Below are 22,299 nucleotides of genomic sequence, written 5' to 3'. Positions count from 1 at the left end.
TACTACTTTTTTTTTTCTCATGTCTACCCTCGCCACTGGTGATCTAGACGTTTTTTTTCCTATACGTATAGCCAATAAATTGACCACTTTCTAGTGAAAGTAACAAATTGTGTTCTTCTATTTTTTGCCTACTATTGCTTTTAGTTGTTTATCGTGATATATGTCTTGCCATTCTTGCTGAACTGGTTTTTTACTTATGACACTTATGCGGAAAGTACTGCGTTGTAGTACACTCATTAGAAACGTAATTTGATTTGTTTTACTTGTTGTATGTATAATACGTACAAATTGCTTTGTCATCCTTTTTGACCTTTTTGGCATTGATGTAAAATGTTGTAAAAATCTTCATAAATAAAGAATTTCAAAAAAAAAAAAAAAAAGGAAGGCAGCAATCTCAAGCTGAAATAGCAGCACAACTAAACCCTCACTCCAAGCTATTGATTTCTATCAATAATCTGCCTGGTAGGTGCTTGAATCTGACTAAATTCTCCCATTCCAACAATTGCTTGCAAAGCTTTCCAGAACTGTACACTGTATGATGCAGTGAGATTAATCACAGACCCTTCACTATCTTCACCATTACAGCAGTTAGCTTGTAATGACGCTTTCAGCACTATATATATATATATATATATATATATATATATATACGAAGCACTTTTTCTCAAGAAAACACTAAAAAAAATGCCTGTGGCTTATAGTCTGAAGTCAGAGGTCCAGCAGTGGCAGATCAGTCTGAAAGTTTTCTTAATGATTGGGAGAAACACTGATAAAATTATTTTCCCAATTCATGAGACTCTCTCCCTCTATGCCCCACAGTGCAGGGCAGGTAAGAGAATAGTGCTGCTGTCCGGACCCCTGTATCCAGGCTAACAGCCCTTTTAACATTAATATATTATAATTAGAGATGAGCGAACAGTGTTCTATCGAACACATGTTCGATCGGATATCAGGGTGTTCGCCATGTTCGAATCGAATCGAACACCGCGTGGTAAAGTGCGCCAAAATTCGATTCCCCTCCCACCTTCCCTGGCGCCTTTTTTGCACCAATAACAGCGCAGGGGAGGTGGGACAGGAACTACGACACCGGGGGCATTGAAAAAAATTGGAAAAAGTCATTGGCTGCCGAAATCAGGTGACCTCCATTTTAGACGAATAGTGGATTTCAAATCCGGGTCATATGAGAATGTGAACTTTGTGACTATGAGACAGGGATAGCTGTACAGGCAGGGATAGCTAGGGATAACCTTTATTTAGGGGGGAATGTTATTAAAAATAACTTTTTGGGGCTCTATCGGGTGTGTAATTGTGATTTTTGTGAGATAAACTTTTTCCCATAGGGATGCATTGGCCAGCGCTGATTGGCCAGAGTACGGAACTCGACCAATCAGCACTGGCTCTGCTGGAGGAGGCGGAGTCTAAGATCGCTCCACACCAGTCTCCATTCAGGTCCGACCTTAGACTCCGCCTCCTCCAGCAGAGCCAGCGCTGATTGGCCGAATTCCGTACTCTGGCCAATCAGCACTGGCTAATGCATTGTATTGGCGTGATGAAGCAGTGCTGAATGTGTGTGCTTAGCACACACATTCAGCTCTACTTCATCGGGCTAATAGAATGCATTGGCCAATCAGCGCTGGCCAATGCATTCTATTAGCGTGAACTGAGTTTGCACAGGGGTTCTAGTGCACCCTCGGCTCTGCTACATCAGATTGCTACATCTGATGTAGCAGTGCCGAGTGTGCATCAGATGTGTAGTTGAGCAAAACTGACTCAGCACTGCTAAGTCTCTGCATTCGCATAGGAATGCATTGGCCAGCCTTCGGCCAATCAGCGCTGGCTCTGCCGGAGGAGGCGGAGTCTAAGGTCGGACCTGAATGGAGACTGGTGTGGAGCGATCTTAGACTCCGCCTCCTCCAGCAGAGCCAGCGCTGATTGGTCGAGTTCCGTACTCTGGCCAATCAGCGCTGGCCAATGCATTTCTATGGGGAAAAGTTAGCTTGCGAAAATCGCAAACTGACAGGGATTTCCATGAAATAAAGTGACTTTTATGCCCCCAGACATGCTTCCCCTGCTGTCCCAGTGTCATTCCAGGGTGTTGGTATCATTTCCTGGGGTGTCATAGTGGACTTGGTGACCCTCCAGACACGAATTTGGGTTTCCCCCTTAACGAGTTTATGTTCCCCATAGACTATAATGGGGTTCGAAACCCATTCGAACACTCGAACAGTGAGCGGCTGTTCGAATCGAATTTCGAACCTCGAACATTTTAGTGTTCGCTCATCTCTAATTATAATCAGTAATCTTCCCTTTTGTCTGCACAGGAGAAATTTGTCTACACTCCTGTGTAACGAGAAAGAACTAATAGTGATCCACGCTATGATTATTGTAATGTACTAGTGCTAATGGGGGGTCTGAGGAACATTATACTTTGTAGGGGACATTCAGGACCGTAATAGTAAGTGGGGGCACTAATGGGAAATCATACTGTGGAAAGAGGCATCAATGCTCCACTGGTGTTCCCCATACAGTATAATGATCCTTATTATCCACACAATATAATTTCCCAATAGTGCCCCATATACAGTGTAATGACACTTTAGTGCCCCCCCCCCCCAGTTTACTACCCACTATTGCCCACACACAGTATAATGTCAGGTTGCCATCTAGAAATTTCACGTTGCTTTGTCTTGCTGTAAGATTCTATCTACCTAGCATGTATGGATATACTGGATGTGATCTGTGAGGATGGTTCATTTTCATAGTGAGCTGTGTCACTGTAGCATGTCAGTCAGCCCTTGTGCACCTTTATAGTTGATGATCACATCTCACATTCAATGGCACATGATGCTCCACAGTTTCCATGGTGGTTATTCCCAATATTACCAAATATCAACTCACAATATATTTTTCATGCAACAGCATGCAAATAGTTCCCAAACTAGTGTTTGAGAAATGGTGCCATCCCCAGCCCAAAAGCCCATAATCATCCCTTTTTGCAACTCTGATAAATCAGCCCTTATACCTATGACAACAATCACTGATGTGTGTTCACATAAGCTATTGCGCACAAACCAAGCCAGCAAATTACACATCACTTTCTTGTTGGGCTACATGCTGCTGACATCAAAAGTAGGAGACGGTAATAATAGTGCAAAAATGTATACATTTATTTAACCCTCTTCCACCTACTGTATATTTACAGTTGACACAATACAGCCATACAGGTAACATTCTCCTGACATTTGTCAAACTCATGAGACTGCCAGATGAGCCATTTTTCTCATCCATGAGACTGCCAGACTGCCAAACAGAGAAGTACAATTCTTTACTTAGCATATTTTGCTACTCCAGAGTCCAGTGGCAGCTTGCTTTATACCAATACTGCTGGTGCTTAGCATTATGCTCGTGGATGTATGGACTGAATGCAGCAATTCTGCCATGGAAACCTATCAAGCTTCTGCCATAGTTTCTGTGCTGATGCTAATATCAGAGGGAGTTTGGAACTCTGCAGTTGTTGAAGTTTTCACCTCCAATGAACTGGAGTGCTGCCTTATTCCTGAATATTATATATAATGTAAAAAAGGGGTTAATATGCATTCTTTAGGAAATAAATTATAGATTACATTTAACCTAGCTCTGTAAAATAATACACTAAATATATCTGTTTAGCTTTCACAGATTACACAGTTTTCTATCACTTTTTCGCAAAGGAATGAGACGAGAATAAAAATGTGTCAAAAATGTTGTATCAACTGAATAAAGTGTCACCACACCGTGATAAAACACATCTGAACATTACAGTATTTTCATTGTTGAAAAGCACAATTGGAAACTTAAAAACATGATATACAGTAGTTTGAACAAAGTAACATCTACATTAACATAGAATTATTCCTTACTTATAAATTACAGAGGTGGCAAAAGTTAACTGGTCTCCAGTTTAGCTAACTTTCCCAATTAAATATAATATCACAACACGCTAACAAAGCTACAATTCACACCTCCCTCGCCCTCTCATTAGTGGCCACATGTAATGTAGCTAAAAATAGGATTGTTAGCATATTCATTTCTGCTAAAGGAGTACTCCAGAACTAGGATATTGATTGCTCTGGACAATTCACTGCTTACCAAGCACAGCACCAGACAAAGTAAAGTGGCAGTGCTTGGTATTGCACCCCAGTCCCTATCATTTGAGTGGACTGGGGTGTAGTATGGCCATGTGATAGATGTGATGACACTGGCTTGTTAAAAGGAACAGTTAAATATTACAATGCAAGCCAAATTATTTTATCTTATTGGAAGAGCAAGTTAAGAACAGGTGTTTGATTCATAACACACACACAACCGCATAAGTGTTATAAAGATTTATTTTTTTGTTTTTCAATTAAATTCATGAACTGTATTGTTACATAGTTACATAATACAGATTAGATGAAGATGCCAGTCCAGAAAGTCTATCCTATAACCTTACAGTACCCTACAGTGTGAATCCATTGTGAGCTTTTTGGATCTCTGAAATCATTCTCAAACCCCCATGATAATTAGTTTACAGGCGAGCCCAATTAAAGGAAACCTACTTAAGAAGAACGATCCACATTATTAAGCAGGCCGCAATATGGGAAAGAAAAAGGATCACTTTGCTGCTGAAAAGTATCAAATAAGTATTTGAAGCTGCTGGTAACTCTGGAATTCCACAAAACCTCAAGCAGGTAACAGGCCCTATTTAATTACCAATCCTCGCTCCTGCTCACGGTCGCTTATGCTTCCCCTCCTGCAGATGAGGAGGCAGCTGTGATCAGGAGCAGAGATCAGCAAGTGAGGCCATGGGCCGGTGAACCTAAAAACTGCTGTCATTATACTCTGCGGTCTTTTCTTCTGACTGCAGATACGGATGACTTATGTCATTGCACCTGTGTCGGGGCAGAGGTTACACTCTGCAGTCAGTGTAAGCTGTGGTCCTGCAGACTGCAGCGTGCACTGACAGCTTTCAGCTGTATGTGCATGTGATACAGCTGAAAGCAGCGGTCGCTCACTAATGGGGAATTCCACGTTAGTGAGCGCCAACACAGGTATAGACCACATAAGCTACCAATCCACTTCCGGAAGTGGATTGGTAGCTTATGTGGTCTATACCTGTGGCCCCTTCACTGGTCCCTCCATATTGTATGGGGACCAGTGATTGGGCCACTGTATGAGGAATAAATGATGGGATCATTATGTTGTGTGAGGGAAGTGAATAGTTTTATCCTGAAGCATTGTGGTACTGCCAACTAGGGTATTCTGCGCTTCTGTCTTTCCCAACTTTGACCATGGATAAGGACTGGTAGCAGATTTAGGAGCATTGTCTGATTCCTGTTTAACAGAGCAAAGGACTCTGCTATCAATTGCAGTCAGTGGTCAAGCGCTGCATCTTCAAAATTTATGAATATATTGACAACTTGAAATAACCATTTTCCTTTTTCAAGGCAAATGTCCCTACACTTGCTCCAGAATTATTTTATGGGAACCATGGGAGTCATGTGAGCTACTGTAAACTATGCCATTGTACACACATGTATTTTAATAAAAGTTATGTTTTATTATAACTAATCCGTGGCTTTGGAGGGATGTGGAAAAAAAAATTTTTCTCTTGTTTTGATAAACTCAAATGTTGAGTCAGGGTTCTGTGTATTGCTACTTCTCTTCCTCTGTTGCTATCTTTCTGCACTGTCAACCATGTCTTCTTCATCTTCACTGATTCCCACTTGCTAGTAGTCATGTGGCATTTGCTGAGATAGATAGTCTTCGTAGTCCAAACTTTCTTTTCTTCATGAGTTTGATGTGAACAAACAGAAAGGAAGATACGACTCTTGATGAACGTAGTAGTGGCAGGGAATGTGCTACTGTTATTCATGCTGGTAGGGGCACTAGCGGAATATATTTTGGGAATTGTAAAGGGATGTAGGAATCCCATTTCCATGGTAAGTCAAAAAAGTGGGGACTATGATGAAATTACAAAATCTAATGATTCTATTGCAGATAAGACCTGGGAACTGGGTCAAGGTGACAGGGTGACATCAGAGCAAGAGGGTGGTGGCAGCTGTAATAGTAACAATTCCATCACATGTGAAGCCCCAACATTAACAAAACCTGTCTGATAGTTCTAGGCCAAGCTTAAGAGGTGATGGCAAAGGTAGACATGTTTCCACTGCTCTTCATGACAAATCCATGACAAGTTGATTTGTGACAGAAAATTACATCTCTCCATACTCACTTAAAATGGCTTCACCAGTTCATTTGGCACTAACAAGTGTGCAAGACTGTCTTATTTCTTCTTTCCATGATTTTCTTTGTAGACAGGCCACTTCCAAACCAAGCACATGCTCATTGTCATTATCATTATCATCTCCATCTGCTTCTCCTCCATGCCAATGTCAGTGATTTCACAAGGTGATATGTGTCCATGTTACGGTCATCAGGATATATTAAAAAAAAAATAAATAAAAGAAATGATATCCTGCGGAGCCCTCTGGACTCTGACTGCTAACACCTAAGTGTGAATACTGTCTGACAGCTAACTAAAGAACTCATGCACACACACAAACCTATCATTCAGTTTTTGAGAATTGATCTTAGAGTGTCGGGTGTCCAGACCAGCCCCCTTATATAGGCAAGGGGCAGTCACAAGTAAAGAGTCCAGCTGCCCACGCCCGAGCGTCCACTGGTCGACACTTATGTCGGTCAAACAGTCGACCACACCCGGCTGTTGCAAGGCAGGTTAACTCTTGCAACGCTGAACTGTGCAGAGGAACAGCCAGCGACGCCCATGTCATGGCCGCACCTGCTGCACAATCCTAACAATCCATTAAATAAAAATATGTACTTGGTCATCCGGCTGTTGTACAACTTTGAGCATCAGCAGCCACATTCCAGAAATGTAGCAATGCCCAGAGCTAGCACTAACATCACCTCATGAGTGCAGGCCCAGTTTCAACACCAGACAGGACCCATCTGCCTCCACCAGTCGCTCCTCTCTGCACCATTTCTGCCCCCAACTTCACTAGGACAAGCCATTACTTCCACTTCCCCTCCCTCATTTTATAGTTGTAAGGTGAAGCTCACATTGAGTGAAACTGGAGCATCAGTTTGAGCAGCAGTAGATGGTGAATGATTACTGCATCTATCAAGTCACAGATGCAATGGGGCAGATAAAAATGAATGGGAGAAGAATAACCTCTACATCATTATGATCTCATTTTGCAAAATATTCTAACTTTTTCAGCTGGTAGGATAGGCACACTGACAGTGTACAACAAATTTTATTTGAAATTCTGTACATTTTCACTTTGCCAAAACTATGCTGCTATGGCGTTTGATCTTAGAAAGGAATAACCAGTTAGATAATCCAAGTTTGATACACACACAAACATTTGACCCTGGATGTGACTTTAAAGAGGAACTCTTTTTCCACACTCTCTTATAACACTAGGCTACACAGGAGTGAAGCAATCCCTACACAACAACACAAATACTTGCAGACCTTGCCACTTCATGGTAGGTGAGACATTCATATACCCACTCCACTAGCAACAATAGCAAACACAAAGGTAACAGGTGATATTTATTCTCTTCGGAATTGTGAGAATGTTTAGAGCCAAGGATAATCTAATTAAGTTTTAGATTTAAAATACACAAAAAGGTACAGTGCTTAACACTTAAAAAAGATGTAACAATAAAGACATATTGAAGCAAACTCCCTCTATAACTATAAACACTAGAGATAACACATAGCCAGACACATAACTTGTAACACAACATATCATATGCATATCATATCAGTGTGCCACAAATTATTCTGGAAATCCTGTAGTTGCCCATTCCCTCACCTTATTAGCATATTAACAAGATAATTAAACAAACAACCCCATCAAGTGAATCATATCAGCAGTCAAGATGAAATAAATCACGACCCAATTGCTCTCTGCATTAGCACCACAATAGAGCCACAGCGGCAGAGATTAACTCTGGTACCAGTAGAGTTACTGAACTCTACAGTCAGCAGAGATGAGTGCTTATCTCTACTGCCTAGGCTGTATTGTGCTGTTAGTAGTCACACTAGTGGATTGAGGAAAGAAAGTTCTCCAGCAAGCCCCTTATCCGCCCGCCACACCTTGGCTCAGTCAAGTAGTGGTGCGTCACATGCTCTCACAGACCCTTCAAACATTTTATCAGCAGGGGTTCCTGTTGTTGGACCCCTGCTGATCTCCTATTGATGATATCTGCTAAAGAAGGATCTTAATAGAGGTAATCCATATTTTAAAAATGTATGGCCTATTAGTAAGATAGGTGGGCTATATAAGAGATCAGTGGGCTCTGGCTGTTGGAGCTCTCACAGATCGTCTGTTTTCTGGAACTCACAGGTCTTTGGTTTCATTATATACAAGGTGACGTACTGTTTACTGGCCTTAGCTTAATGATGGAAATTGTGAGTACACTGCTGTAGAATACATAACTGTCACTATAAAAATATGGCACAAGGGTGCGCCTGAGAGCTTAATCCCTTCCCGCCGATGGCACTTTTTGACTTCCTGACTAAGCTCGATTTTTCAAAACTGACATGTGTCACATTATGTGGCAATAACTTTGGAACGCTTTAACTTACCAAAGTGATTTTGAGATTGTTTTTTCGTAACACATTGTACTTCATGTTATTAGTAAATTTTGGTTGATATGTTTTGTGTTTAATTATGAAAAAATAGGAAATTTGGTGGAAATTTGTAAAAATATGCATTTTATAAAGTTTGAAATGATGTGCATTGCATACAGATAGTCAGACCGCCAAAATTATATCATAAATCTCATGTCCCAGATCTCTGCTTTATGTCAGCATCAAACTTTAGTCACCCTTTTATTTTTTACAGACATTATAAGGTTTACAAGTGAAACAATATTCAAAATTTTCAAGAAATTTCCAAAATCCATTTTTTAAAGGGACTAATCCAGTTATGAAGGGGTTTTGAAAGACCCTTGTATTAAAACCCCATAAATCACCCCAATTTCAAAACTGCACCCCTTAAATAAGCCAAAACAACATATACCTAGTAATTTAATCCTATAAGTGCTTAACAGGAATTAATACAAAATGGAGGTGAAATTTTCAAATTTGATTTTATTTTACTAATATTTTCATTTAGCCCTAGAATTTGCACATTCACAAGGGGTTAAAGGAGAAAACACATCCCACAATTTGTTAGGCAAGTTCTCCCGACTACCACAGTACCCCACTTGTGGGTGTAAATTAATATATGGACGCACAGCGAGACGCTGAAGGGAAGGCGCGCCAAAGAGCTTTTAGAGGGCAGATCTGGCTGTGATCAGTTTCAGGAACCATGTCGCATTTACAAAGCCCTTGTGGTGTCAAAACAGTGGAAACCTCTAGAAAGTGACCCCGTTTTGAAAACCGCACCCCTCAAAGAATTTATCAAGTGATGTAGTGAGCATTAGTAACCCCGAAGTGAATGTGTAAGCTGTGCGGAGTAAATTGGGTACACCAAATCCCGTTCTATTTTCCCACCAGCTCCTATGACGCGGACGGGGAAGAGGGGCATTCTGGGGGGTCAGCGCTGGTGTATTATCTCTCATAAACTCTAAATATGGGGTGTCCCCTGAAAATGCTCGTACCGCTTACACATTTCCTTCTAGTCGCAGCCACTTATGTCCTAATGATTTGGTGACTTTTGGGGTTTTTGTCTTCACATTGTACAAGGTAGATTTTTATTTTTATTTTCTGGCAATGTGGCCATATGAGGGCTTGTTGTTTGCGGTATTAGATGAGCTTTTCAATGCCACCATTTTGGGGCCTGTAACTTATTGACTACATTTTATTAACTCTTTCTGGGTGGGATGTAAAAGGAAACATCAATTCTGGCATTGCTTTTTAGCATTTTTTTTTTTCCCGTACAGCATAAGTAACATGTTACCTTTATTCTGCGGGTCGGTACGGTTACGGCGATACCTCATTTATATGATTTTTTAATGCGTTGCTATTTGTGCAGAATAGAATTCAATTCAGGGAAAAAAATCAATTATTTTTGCATCGTCATCTTCTGAAAGGCATAACGTTTTTATTTTTCGCTAGACAGAGCTGGTTGAGGGCTTATTTTTTGCGGGAAGACCTCTTCTTTTTATTGGTACCATTTTGGTTTTCATCTGACCATTTGATTACTTTTTATTGAACATTTTGTAAGGGAAAGGTGGTGAATAATCATTATTTTGTGCGGTTTTCTACATTTTTTTTTTTACGCCGTTCGCCGTTCAGGGTGAAATAATGTTTTAATTTTATTGTTCAGGTTATTACGGACGCGGCAATACTAAATATGTAAGTTTTTTTTTTTCTTTTTTTCTTTATTTTACATAATAAAACATTTTATATGGGGAAAAAGGGATTTTTGGGGCTTTATTTATTTCTATTTTATTTTAAACTTATTTAAACTTTTTTATTTTTACTTTTTTCCAACTTTTTTTTTCTGTCCCCATGGGGGATTGAAGCAGTGATCGGCTGATCACCGCTTCACTACATATACGCTGCAATACACGTGTTACACGTGTATTGCAGTGTATAGGAAGCTGTCAGCCTGTGTAGACGCACAGGCTGACAGATTCCTTTACGGCAGGATCAACCAGGTGCGTGAAGGGGGTAAGTGATGGGGCAGACCTGGGGTCACTGATCAGACCCCGGGCTGCCCCCTACGAACACCGGCACCCCTCGAAACTGGCGCAGGGGGTGCCGATCGGCACCATGTTAAAGCAAAACCCCGGAGATGCCGGCTGTCATGTTGACCGCCAGCATATCAGGGGTTAACACCCACGATCGGACCCGATATATTAATATGAATATCATATTAATATAAGTCTCTGGTCTAGGGTTTATAAATGTATCAAAGGATATTTATTTTCTATAGAGATCAATTATTTGACCTTTTTTTCAAGTATCTGAATATTATATAAAATCAGTGATACTTTGTTGTTGAGTATTTTTATTAAACTTTCATCACAGTTTACTGTATGAAAAAAAACTCCATTTTATATAAAAAAAAATATATTAAACAAATTTAGCCATCTTTTCATTGAAGAAACATTTAACAAATGAGTTACTAAAATATTTAAGGGTATTTTGAGGCTAAGGCCCCACGGGCCGGAACCGCTGCGATAAAGCGCTGAGGAAACAACCGGGGCGTGAACACATTGCAGTTCTTCCCGCAGCTCTTTGAACAGAAAGTTCACAGAATTTTTCCTCCGAGGACTGTCTGTTACCATTATATCTACGGGAAAGCCGCCGACATTTACATAGATTTTTTCCACAAAGTGGGCATGGGATTCGCATGAATCCCATCCACTTTGCAAGTACTGTAAAGTGTTGCGATTTTTACAACGGCATTTCCGCCGTGGCCAAATTGCGGTGTTTCCGTCCCATGGGCCCCGGCCTGAAGAAAGCCTGTAAAAGTGACATGACTGACTGTGAGCAACTAGCATAATATAACAAACAGATATCTTAATAGCTTAAAATCTGTTATAGAAAACACATTGAAATGTATATACTCATATATAAAAATGTAAATGTTCAATTATGTTTTAAAGAAAATATGTAGTATTTAGTGTAAGTAAATAGTATTTCATAAAGAATACAGGTATTACTAAAAAACATATCAGAAGTGCTGTTTTTAACTTAAATGAACACCTTAATTAGCAATACCTTAAAAATGAATCTGAATTAATTATATTTCTTTTATAGTTTTATATTTATGAGACAAAACAACATATAAAACCATGCACTAAAGCTGTCTATATTATGATTTTGAAGGAAAATAAAGAAAAAGGACCTTCATACTTTGAGGAAATGTTGGTGGATTATCATTGACATCAATAAGTGTAACGTTGATAGTAGTTGATCCAGACAGTCCTCCAACTTGACCTGCCATATCTTTTGCTTGAATAACAACAGAATAATGTTCTCGAGCTTCTCTGTCCATGTTTGGAAGGGCTGTCCTAATAACCCCTAGAAAACAGATGAGATCGATACATTATTATTTCAATACATTTATAGAATGAAATCAGAGACAAAGCATATAGATAGATAGATAGATAGATAGATAGATAGATAGATAGATAGACAGATCTCTGCAAAAGTTCTAGACAGGTGTGGAAAAATGCTGCAAAATAATAGTAGAAGTGTTAATAGTTTTATTTCATTAATTAGCAATATTAAGTGAATGAATGAATGAATAAAAGAGTTATATAAGTGAAATATTTGATGTGACCACCATTTGCTTTCAAAATACCATCAATGCTTCTAGTTACACTTGCACAAAGGTTTATGAACAAACTCAACAGGAAGATTGTTCCAAATATCTTTGATAATTAACAAGAGATGCTCTGTGAGTGTAGACTTGCTCAAATATTTCTGTCTGTTTATGTAACCCCAGATAGACTTGATGATTTGAGATCTGTGGGTGCCATAGCATCAGTTCCAAGGTTCCTCCTCCCTAAGACTGGTCATACAAATTTGATTTCTTGAAGTCTTCTTGAGTCTTCTTGAGATACATACTGTATACACACACACACACACACACACACACACACACACACACACACACACACACACACACACACACACATATATATATATATATATATATATATATAATGTTTTTACAATATCAGAGGAGACAATGTATTACAAGAAAACATAGCACAAAATATCAATACTTCACCTTAACCATACTGAACTGTTAAAATCTGGCAAAAAGGTTTCATCAATTGATGCTTTGTGTCATATTCCTTATTTTTTAATAAAGAGTTTTTAACTGGTAACAGCAATTTTTATTTAGAATAAAAGTAGGAAAATATAAAAAGTAACAAAAATACAAAAAGTAACAAATACAAAAACAAATACATAATATATATAATATATTATAAAATCTGAACACATAAACATTGGATCATTAGTATATTACATTATAATCTATATATAAGGGATATTCAGAAATCTGGACCCCTATCTCCAGTCCCTCATTATGACAGAGTTTGGGAGAAACATTTGTCTTCTGACTGCTGTCCCCAAGAGCTTTAACTCGGATGATTAGATTTCGATAATAATAATAATAATAATAATAATAATAATAATAATAACAATAATATTTAAATAGTTGTGGTTGGGTATTAATTGGATTGCCTTGGATAAAGTGTCCTAGAGCACCAGTGCAGCTTGAGAAAAGTCCAGATAACAGAAGATGCATATCTACGGTCATTGGCAAAATAGAGAGGACAATTAGGGTGGTAGACAAGGGATGAGATGTAGGAAGGTGCATCACTGTAACAGAAGAAAAAGTTCTATATGCACAACTTTATATTCCATCATAAAAGTAAACAAACATGACGGAAGACTGCATTGTCAGATTGTTTACATTAGTGTCAATGGGATACAGAATCAGTCTGTATTCTCTGCAACAGTTAATGTTAAACATCATGTTAAACATGTTAATATGTTACTGTCAAACATCATGGGATGACAGCAACAGACATTAACAATGGTAGTGTGAACCTACCCTTACTGTTCAGCTTGGACCCCAGTCAGTGGACCTTTACTAAAGGTAGTTGAGCACACCTATAATAATATAACAATATTTTAAGTAAAAAAAAAATCCAAAGAAAATATAAATATCAAAATAGTAACAAAGGAAAATCAGAATGGTGCAATGTATGGAGTTGTAAATAAAGTGAGTTGGTCTAAATATTGTTAGAAGGAGATTATAGTAAGTCTGAACAAAGTAGGTCAATAAAGATAAGAAGTTTGTAAGAAACCAGGTTAATTCATTAAGCCACTATTTATAATATTGTCCCAATGATTTCAATTCTTTTTAAAGTGAGAGCATTTATGTTATTCAATATCCAATAATTCTTCCATTTTGTTATTGAAAGAAATAATTCTTTTAACTTCTATGGATCGTGGGAAGGGAGCTTTCCAGTTTTATGTCATAGAGGTTTGAGCAGCTATGAGTAAGTGGTTTATCATTGTTTAAATATAAAAGGTATTTGGTTCACATGAATAAAAATGAATATGAAAGGAAAAGCCTATAATTTAACATTGTTTCCAGCACTCTTTTGAATAAGAAAGTATAATTTTTTACAATATTTCAGGTGTCATATGCAAATTTTGCGGAGGTTCCGTGGCTGATTCTCAATGGAACATGTTGAGTGGGATTTTTTAATCACTACTTTCAAGTCTAAAAGGTAAATATGGATTTTTATAATATTTTTTCAATTACTTTGATAAATAACTCATACTGGAAGGAAACCATGATAATATGGAGAAAGCAAATAGTTTTAGTTTTTAGTTTTAGAGAAAAATATAAGGTGATTATATTTTAGGAAGTATTGCAAACCATATCTGTTTTCTATATTGTGTAGAAAGCTCCAAGGCAACACGTTGCAGAAAAATTGCTATTTTTTGCAGCTTTCGCTATTGTTTTTTGAGCCAAAGCTAGTAATAGATTGAGGAGAATGGAGAAGAATGAGTACTTCCTATATATTTCCCATTCCTTTTGTAGCTACTACTAGATATTGCTAAAAAAAACACAGCAATATCTGCAACAAAATAAATTATCATTTTGGGGCCTTAGAAAAAAAGGATCTTTTTTTTTTTCTTTTTTTTTTTTGCTTATTAATGAATAAGCATTTAGGAATGCAAATGTTCTTAATCATGGGAAAAAAATCAGAATGGGGTAGAATTGGAAAAAAAAATGCATTTGCGCCACTTTCTTATGGATTTTATTTTTACAGCATTCACTGTGGTAAAAGTGACATGTAATCTGTATTCTTCAGGTCATTATGATTATACCGATACCACATTTATATAATATTTGTAATACCTTTTTAAAAAGTTTGCAAAATAGTTTTAAAAAATTGTGTTGTCATGTTTTGACACCTGTAACTTTTTTATATTTATGTGTACTGAGCTGGGTAAGGCAATTTTTTTTTTTTTTTTTTTTTAAATGTAGATTGTGAGCCCCACATAGAGCTCACATTTTTCCCTATCAGTATGTCTTTTTGGAATATGGGATGGAAATCCATGCAAACACGGGGAGAACATACAAACTCCTTGCAGATGGTTTTCTGCCCTTGGCGGGATTTGAACACCAGGACTCCAGCGCTGCAAGGCTGCAGTGCTAACCACTGAGGTTTGATTTAATTTTATTCCATTTTTTATAGGTAGCATAGTGTTGAAAAAAAAATCGCCATTTAGCCATTTTAATTTTTTTCCTGCTACGCCGTTCACTGTATGGGATAAATATTTTTATATTTTAATAATTTGAGCATTTTGGAGCATGGAGACACCTAATGTTTTTATGTTTATTATTGTTTATTTACTTTTATATGTGATCTAGGAAAAGGAGTTGATTTGAACATTTTTTTTTTTTTTATGCGTTTAAAAACTTTTTATTTTTTTCTTTTACTTTTATTTTCAGAACCCCTAGGGAATATGAACCTTAGGGGGTTTGATCGCTCATACTATGTACTGCAATACTAATATGTTGCCTCTGGCAGTGTGTAATAGAAGGGTTATAATAAGCTTGGGAGCCTTCAATAGACTCCGACTGTCATGGCAACTGGTCAATACCAGACGATGATGATCTGGAGGGCGGCGATCCTTCAAAGATGGCGGCATCAATTGCGTTTGACTCCGACATCAAAAGTGTTGACAGCTGTGATCAGTGTTGGCACCGATTGCAGCTGTTGGCTGTGGATCCTGGCTGTATTATACAGCTGGGATCCTCTGGGTATGAAGAGAGCTCAACTCTTCAGGCATTATGACCCCTTCACACATAATGAGGTAAATTAACATGATTGCACAAAAGGGTTAATGATATATCACATATTTGGTCAGCCACTCCTGTATAGAGTAATAATGAATGATCATGAATTTCCTGCATTTGTACAAAAAACTTGCTGACCGTGAATTAGGGGAGTCCAAACTCTTGATATGGTTTTGCAACATTTGCTAGCCTAATGAACAACAACAACATTTCTTGAGAGGTCATTAGAAATCTTTGTTCGCACAATGGTACACTTCTAAAAATAAGTGGTAAATCCTTTGATGACCACATTCTTAGACACCTTGTTTAGTATGCAGCTGGTTGGTAACATGGAACTGCAGGAGAGGCGAGCCAGGTAAAGGAAATGGTACCCAAGGCAAATGCTCACTTATAGCTGCATACATAGCACAAAGTGAACATTGAAAGATGAACTTGAAAAATGTGCCAAATTGTGTTGATATTGTTATTATTTATTATATTTTTTATTATATTATTTACTTATGTATCCAGTGTTATGAAAAAAAAACCCTACATAGAACATAAAAAAATAGCAACTTAAATGCTATGTGTTACATGAGCCTATATATTGAGTTTGTATATGTAATTAAATGCTGATAACGTTGCACCTATTTACAACAAAAGACCATAAGATTATATCACAAAGATCAAAAGAAGAGGATGGAGCTGAGCAGAGCTAACCAGATGTATTTGAGATTAATGAATTTCAGGTAAAGCAAAACTACCAGATATATTTATGTCTTTTTTCCAGATGTAGTTTCTAGTTCTGTAAAATGTAAAAATGTGCTTTTAATGCTGCATGTCATTAAATTTCTCTAAAGTAGAGAATAGCAGCCATTTAAGAATTACCATCTGTTAAAAATACACACACACACACACACGTTGTGATTAGTGTTTACAGAGATGTGTTAAAATCTAAATATATTACACTTAGAAGAACTGAAAACAGCTATTTTCCTGCATAACACTTTCTATTCAAGAATTTAGTAAATTATGTGTACAAAAATAATTAACCTTTCCCATTTTAAAGATGCCACATTTAAGAATAGTGGAGCACATTCATCAATGTTTTTGTGCCTGTTTTGTGTAGTTTTGTCCTTTTTTTCCTTGATTTTTGGTACTTGCTGAAGATTAACTATTCATCTGAACCTATTTTGTTGTCAAAGTCATTCACCTAGTCATTTTCCTATTTTGTCAGCAACCGTTGGGATGACTTATTTTGAGGAAATTTTCTCCACACATTCACAAGCTACACAAAGAAAGCTAAAAACTAGCAACTGCAGTCCAATATGTGGTCAACATAAAAAAAAAAAAAAAAAAACTCCTAATGTTTCTGGAGTATTTGCTCTTTTTTTTTTTTACTAAAAATTAGGCACATTAGGCAAAATTGTGCAAATGATAGATGTACCCAAATTCTTCTTCAGGATTAATTGGATAGCAATTGTAATCAGACAACTAGATGACATCGCAAAAGGAAAAGAGCAAATTAACGAGATAACTGTAAGGGAAAGCAAAGGACATTGTTTATGAAGAGGAAGACCAACCCCAAAAGGTCTGCAGATCAGGGCAACTATAGAACATGTGTAACAGTCATCCAAAGGCATTTTGACATCTTCAGCAATCAGGAGAGGAAGTGGGGTAAATATAAGGTAATCTTAATTGGTATAGCATCACCTTATTAGTAATTTCTGTAACTACTCCCACTGAGAAACACATGAGGATTTTCTTACCAAACTTAGAGCACTCCTGAAGACTAAGGATAAGTTCACACAGAGTTTTTTGGTCAGGGTTTTGAGGCCATATTCACCTCAAAACCCTGACCAAAAAGACGGTTCCCATTGAAATCAATGGGAGCCATTCAGGTCTTTTTTCCGGGAGCTGTTTCTTCTGGATCCCGGAAAAAAGAAGTGAGATGCTCATTCTTCAGGCCGAGTCGCCTCCCAATTCGGCCTGAAGACACACCCTCCTCTAGACTAGGCCCATTCATTGGGCCTAATCTGAAGCAGAGTGCGCGGATGGATGCTGGTGCAGTGCACTGGCTTTCAGTCATGGCTACCCGGTTTTTGGATTGGAACCTGAGGCGGCCTCTGCCTCAGGTTCCGATCCAAAAAGCCCCATGTGAACTTACCCTAAAGCTTTTGAACTGGTTGAGAAACTGAAGTTTTTTTTATAATCCAAGACTCCCTGCAACAACTTGTAAATAAACCAAACTTCCTTACTGGTGAATTAGAAACGGTAGCTAAACATTGAAGGAATTTTTGTTTCGGTTGATGGGTTCATTTGGAAAAACTCTCAAATTTTATGTCTAAAAGACATAACTGAATTTATTCAGTAGTTGCAATAATGGGAGTAGTTTATTCTTTTGAAGAGATCTGAAATATTGTTAATACTTGGTTTAACCCAAGAGGAAACTTAAAGATTTAAAAGATGGTGCTTCAAATTCAAACAAGATCACTGTAGGAGTAAATAATACTAAAACATAACTTTTACTGATATTTGTTTAAAATTAGCCTAAATAAAATGATAACACAATTGCAGTATGACTTCACTATTATCAGGCAACAATGAATATTTTTATTGCCTTCCCTATACAGTCATCTACAAATTATCTTTTTTCCCCATATGTAGCTCTCAGATAGTTTGTTGAGAACCACACAGTTTACCCCTTGATATCTGGGTACTAACAAATGCAGAGACCAGAGACCCAGTTGATCAGGTAGCAATCAACATCTCCCAACAGGTGAATGAAAGCTCTGTGGTCTATTTACTACATATGCAAGGCTGGCTGTGGCACAACAGGTCCCAACCAGACCTTAAATAGCTCCATTCATCACAACGTTTTGCAGTGATGTTCACATATGCTGCTAGGTATTTTTATATTGTGGAGCCTGTATTTAGCATTGCATCCACAGTATACACAGTATACCAGTGATAAGGTCTGGAGCACTTCCTATCACTGCAGCCTAGCCACAAGCCGTAGTTCCATCTCTCCCTGTGTAGTGTTAATCAATTGTCTACCCTACAGCCTCATAGGAGCCCAGATGCAGCACGGCCCCAGGGTTATTTAGTCTCCAATTTCTCTGCTATGCTAAGTTACCAGGTCCTCCCCATTTGCTTTAGAGGTCCCTGGTTTCCCCTCTATGCAGCGTTTCGCTAGGGTAACTAGCTCATCAGGAGGATATTGTTATGGGAAGCGATGTTTCTGCAGTTAAAACTGCAATTCCCGTGCCTCTGATGGTGGGACACGGTACCACTTTGGGCAGTACAGAGGGAGACAATTGATTAACACTACACAGGGAGAGATGGAACTACGGCTTGTGGCTAGGCTGCAGTGATATGAAGTGCTCCAGACCTTATTACTGGTATACTGTGGATGCAATGCTAAATACAGGCTCCACAATATAGAAATACCTAGCAGCATATGTGAACATCACTGCAAAACGTTGTGATGAATGGAGCTATTTAAGGTCTGGTTGGGACCTGTTGTGCCACAGCCAGCCTTGCATATGTAGTAAATAGACCACAGAGCTTTCATTCACCTGTTGGGAGATGTTGATTGCTACCTGATCAACTGGGTCTCTGTTCTCTGCATTTGTTAGTACCCAGATATCAAGGGGTAAACTCTGTGGTTCTCAACAAACTATCTGAGAGCTACATATGGGAAAAAAGATATTTTGTAGATGACTGTATAGGGAAGGCAATAAAAATATTCATTGTTGCCTGATAATAGTGAAGTCATACTGCAATTGTGTTATCATTTTATTTAGGCTAATTTTAAACAAATATCAGTAAAAGTTATGTTTTAGTATTATTTACTCCTACAGTGATCTAGTTAAGTACCTTGAGTAAATCACCCGTCAGTGACTCCCTTCAAATTCAAACAGCGGGATTGGTAAGAATATGGTAGTGATACTGTCACTTTGACAATTCTGCTATGTCAGCAGCGAGATTAGATCGAAGGGCGAGTTGAGGTAGCTAATGCGGATTTGAAGAGAAGGAACAACAAGAGAGACTTTGTCAGAAATGGACACTAGAACTGCCTCCTGTATAGACCAAGCCATATTCCCTGGGGTAGATCATTTCATTTGGTCGAGAGTAAATGTGGCATGGTTGGAGAGTTTCAGAACACCCATACTTACTCGAGGTCTAGAGCTTTGCCAAATGAATTGGTACATCTAGTTAAGGATGTGTGCTGAGAAAATATATGATCTTATGCTAGGTTAACACCTGCGTTTTGTTTTCCGCTCAAAGTAAAAACCACAGAACACACTATGTTGTGTTGTAGTTGGCAATTTAAGGATTCTGTTTATTTGCTCAGCTGTACTATAAGTAGGATGTATATCAGTTTATCTACCAAATGTATAGTAGTTCAAAAGAAAGTCCATATTATAAAAGTGATGTTTTGGTCATAATAGACCTTTCTAAAGCCAAGCCCATAGTTGCAGTAAAGAGGTTACAGTACCACCGCTACTGTACTTATGTGTCATGGTTTCCACTTTAAGTGGCCATGACTTTGGCATATAATTTAAATTCAGAATTTAAGAGGGATATTAAACAGAAATTTTGGGGGTAGATGGGGTCTTTACCTGGCTTCAGCAATGTATCACCACGGAAAAATTGGGTATGCTAATTTAATATTTCTTTAGGAAAAGATCCCAATTGCATTATCAAATAGAACATGTTGCATATGTGGTTAGATAATATGTCTCTGAACCACTGAAGTTATTAATTTGAGAAACGGTCAGGGCCCGGAGATTTGCATAGGTATACTAATAGGATAGTTTGGCTAATCAGGAATAGGCTGATAGAGTGGATTAAGTGGAGCTTGGGAAATAGTTGGAAGTTCAAAGTCGAGAAATTGCTGAATTTGTGTCCCCTGTGGCTAAATTCATCTGCTATCACTTGTGGGTGTAGGGTTTTATGAGTGTTCAATGGAGATTGTTGAAAACAGATATTAGATTTTTTTCCTGGCTGCTTTAAATCTATTGGCCATAAACTTTCTATCTTTGTCAGCAAGTGTGAGTGATGTCCCTGGGTCCTTTACGGCCACTGCCAATGGTAACTGTAAAGGACCCCATGACATAACTCACATATGTCACTGACCCCAATTCTGAGGCCGGTTAGGCTGATGTCCGGTGCAAGATTTCCAGCTGTGAAGGTATGGCAAGCGCCCGAATGGCCACTGATGGACAACGGAGCATTGAGGACAGGTATAATTTCTTTTTTTAATTTTAGATCTTCCCCAGCCCTCTATGGGATTACTCCAATTCCTGGATAACCCCATTTATGATGTTGAAGTCTTCACAAAGGATCAGCTTGCCCTGTAGGTTCCTCTGAAGTTTTCTTATAATAGAGTTTAAAAAGAAAACCTGGGAGGAATTAGATACATAGATTTTAGGTATTGTGAAAATGAGATTATTGAAAGTACAGATAAGCACGACAAGCCTCCTTTTATCAGAAAGAATAGTTTGTAACTGGAATGTAATTGAATTTTTAATCTTAATTAGCATACCCAATTTTTTCTTGGTGGCACCAGACATAAAACTATTAGACAATTGATAATGCAATATTTCTTTAAGTGTTTCTCCTCTAGATATAGAATGACAGCATTGGTGATCTGAACATGCCTCCATAGCGTAGAACACTTTTAAGGGCTATTGCAGGCTACATTCAGAGATAGAATCTTCATAGACATTTTAAACAGGAATGAATGCTGCTAAGCATATTTGGATAAGTACCCAATGGGGCTGAATGCTCAAGAAAAAGACAAGAGCAAAGTCCATAGAGTCTATAGGAAAAAGATCAGTGGCCTTTATCCAAGTTGTTAACTATGTGAGAGTCTCTATTTCTCAAGATAATAATCTTTGCCGATAAGCCCCATCTGTATGCAATGGAATGGTAGAGAATGGGAATGACATTTCAAAGATATTTGGGCTGACGAAGTCTGTGGGCCTGGTCAATTATAAGACCTTATTATGAGCAGTTTGGTAAGACTGACTTGATAAGCTGGTATTTTGACAAGTCTGATGGATAAACGGATTCAGGGTTTTTGCAAAACTTGACATTGTTTCTGCAATTTCTCTCCTCGAGGTTTGTTAACTCCAACTCATCCTCAAACTCATTGTGGGTGCCGACTGAGCAGATGAGAATTTTCACATTTTATTTTCAACGTGAGGCATCTTCTGAGACCTTTGAATGGAGGTTGGTAAGAGAGAGGAGCGTTAATCCATTTCAGTTAAGGGATGAGATCCACCCATTGTAAAATTATTAGGTGGTAAGGGCTGATCTGTCGCTGCTTCTGCCAAACTAAGAAGCCAGGAAGAGGCCAAAATGGTTGGAGAAGTCAGGGTACCAGTGGTATCTTCTGTACCACTAGGCAATGGAAATAAATTAGTGAATTTTTTCTGTGTAGCTTTACCTCTCTCGATCA

The 22,299-nt window shown here is 38.2% G+C and overlaps 1 protein-coding gene across 1 annotated transcript in view; it reads right to left on the bottom strand.

The window, feature by feature from the left end:
- CDH18 (cadherin 18) overlaps window positions 1–22,299 on the bottom strand; it is a 551,467-nt gene that overhangs the window by 194,901 nt on the left and 334,267 nt on the right. The window contains exon 5 of the mRNA XM_075270978.1: window positions 11,867–12,034. Within this exon, the coding sequence (XP_075127079.1) occupies window positions 11,867–12,034 (168 nt within the window). The remainder of the gene's footprint in view (window positions 1–11,866; window positions 12,035–22,299) is intronic.

Source organism: Leptodactylus fuscus, chromosome 4 (genome assembly GCF_031893055.1).
Source record: "Leptodactylus fuscus isolate aLepFus1 chromosome 4, aLepFus1.hap2, whole genome shotgun sequence".
Taxonomy (NCBI): domain Eukaryota; kingdom Metazoa; phylum Chordata; class Amphibia; order Anura; family Leptodactylidae; genus Leptodactylus; species Leptodactylus fuscus.
This window is presented reverse-complemented; position numbering and strand designations above follow the sequence as displayed.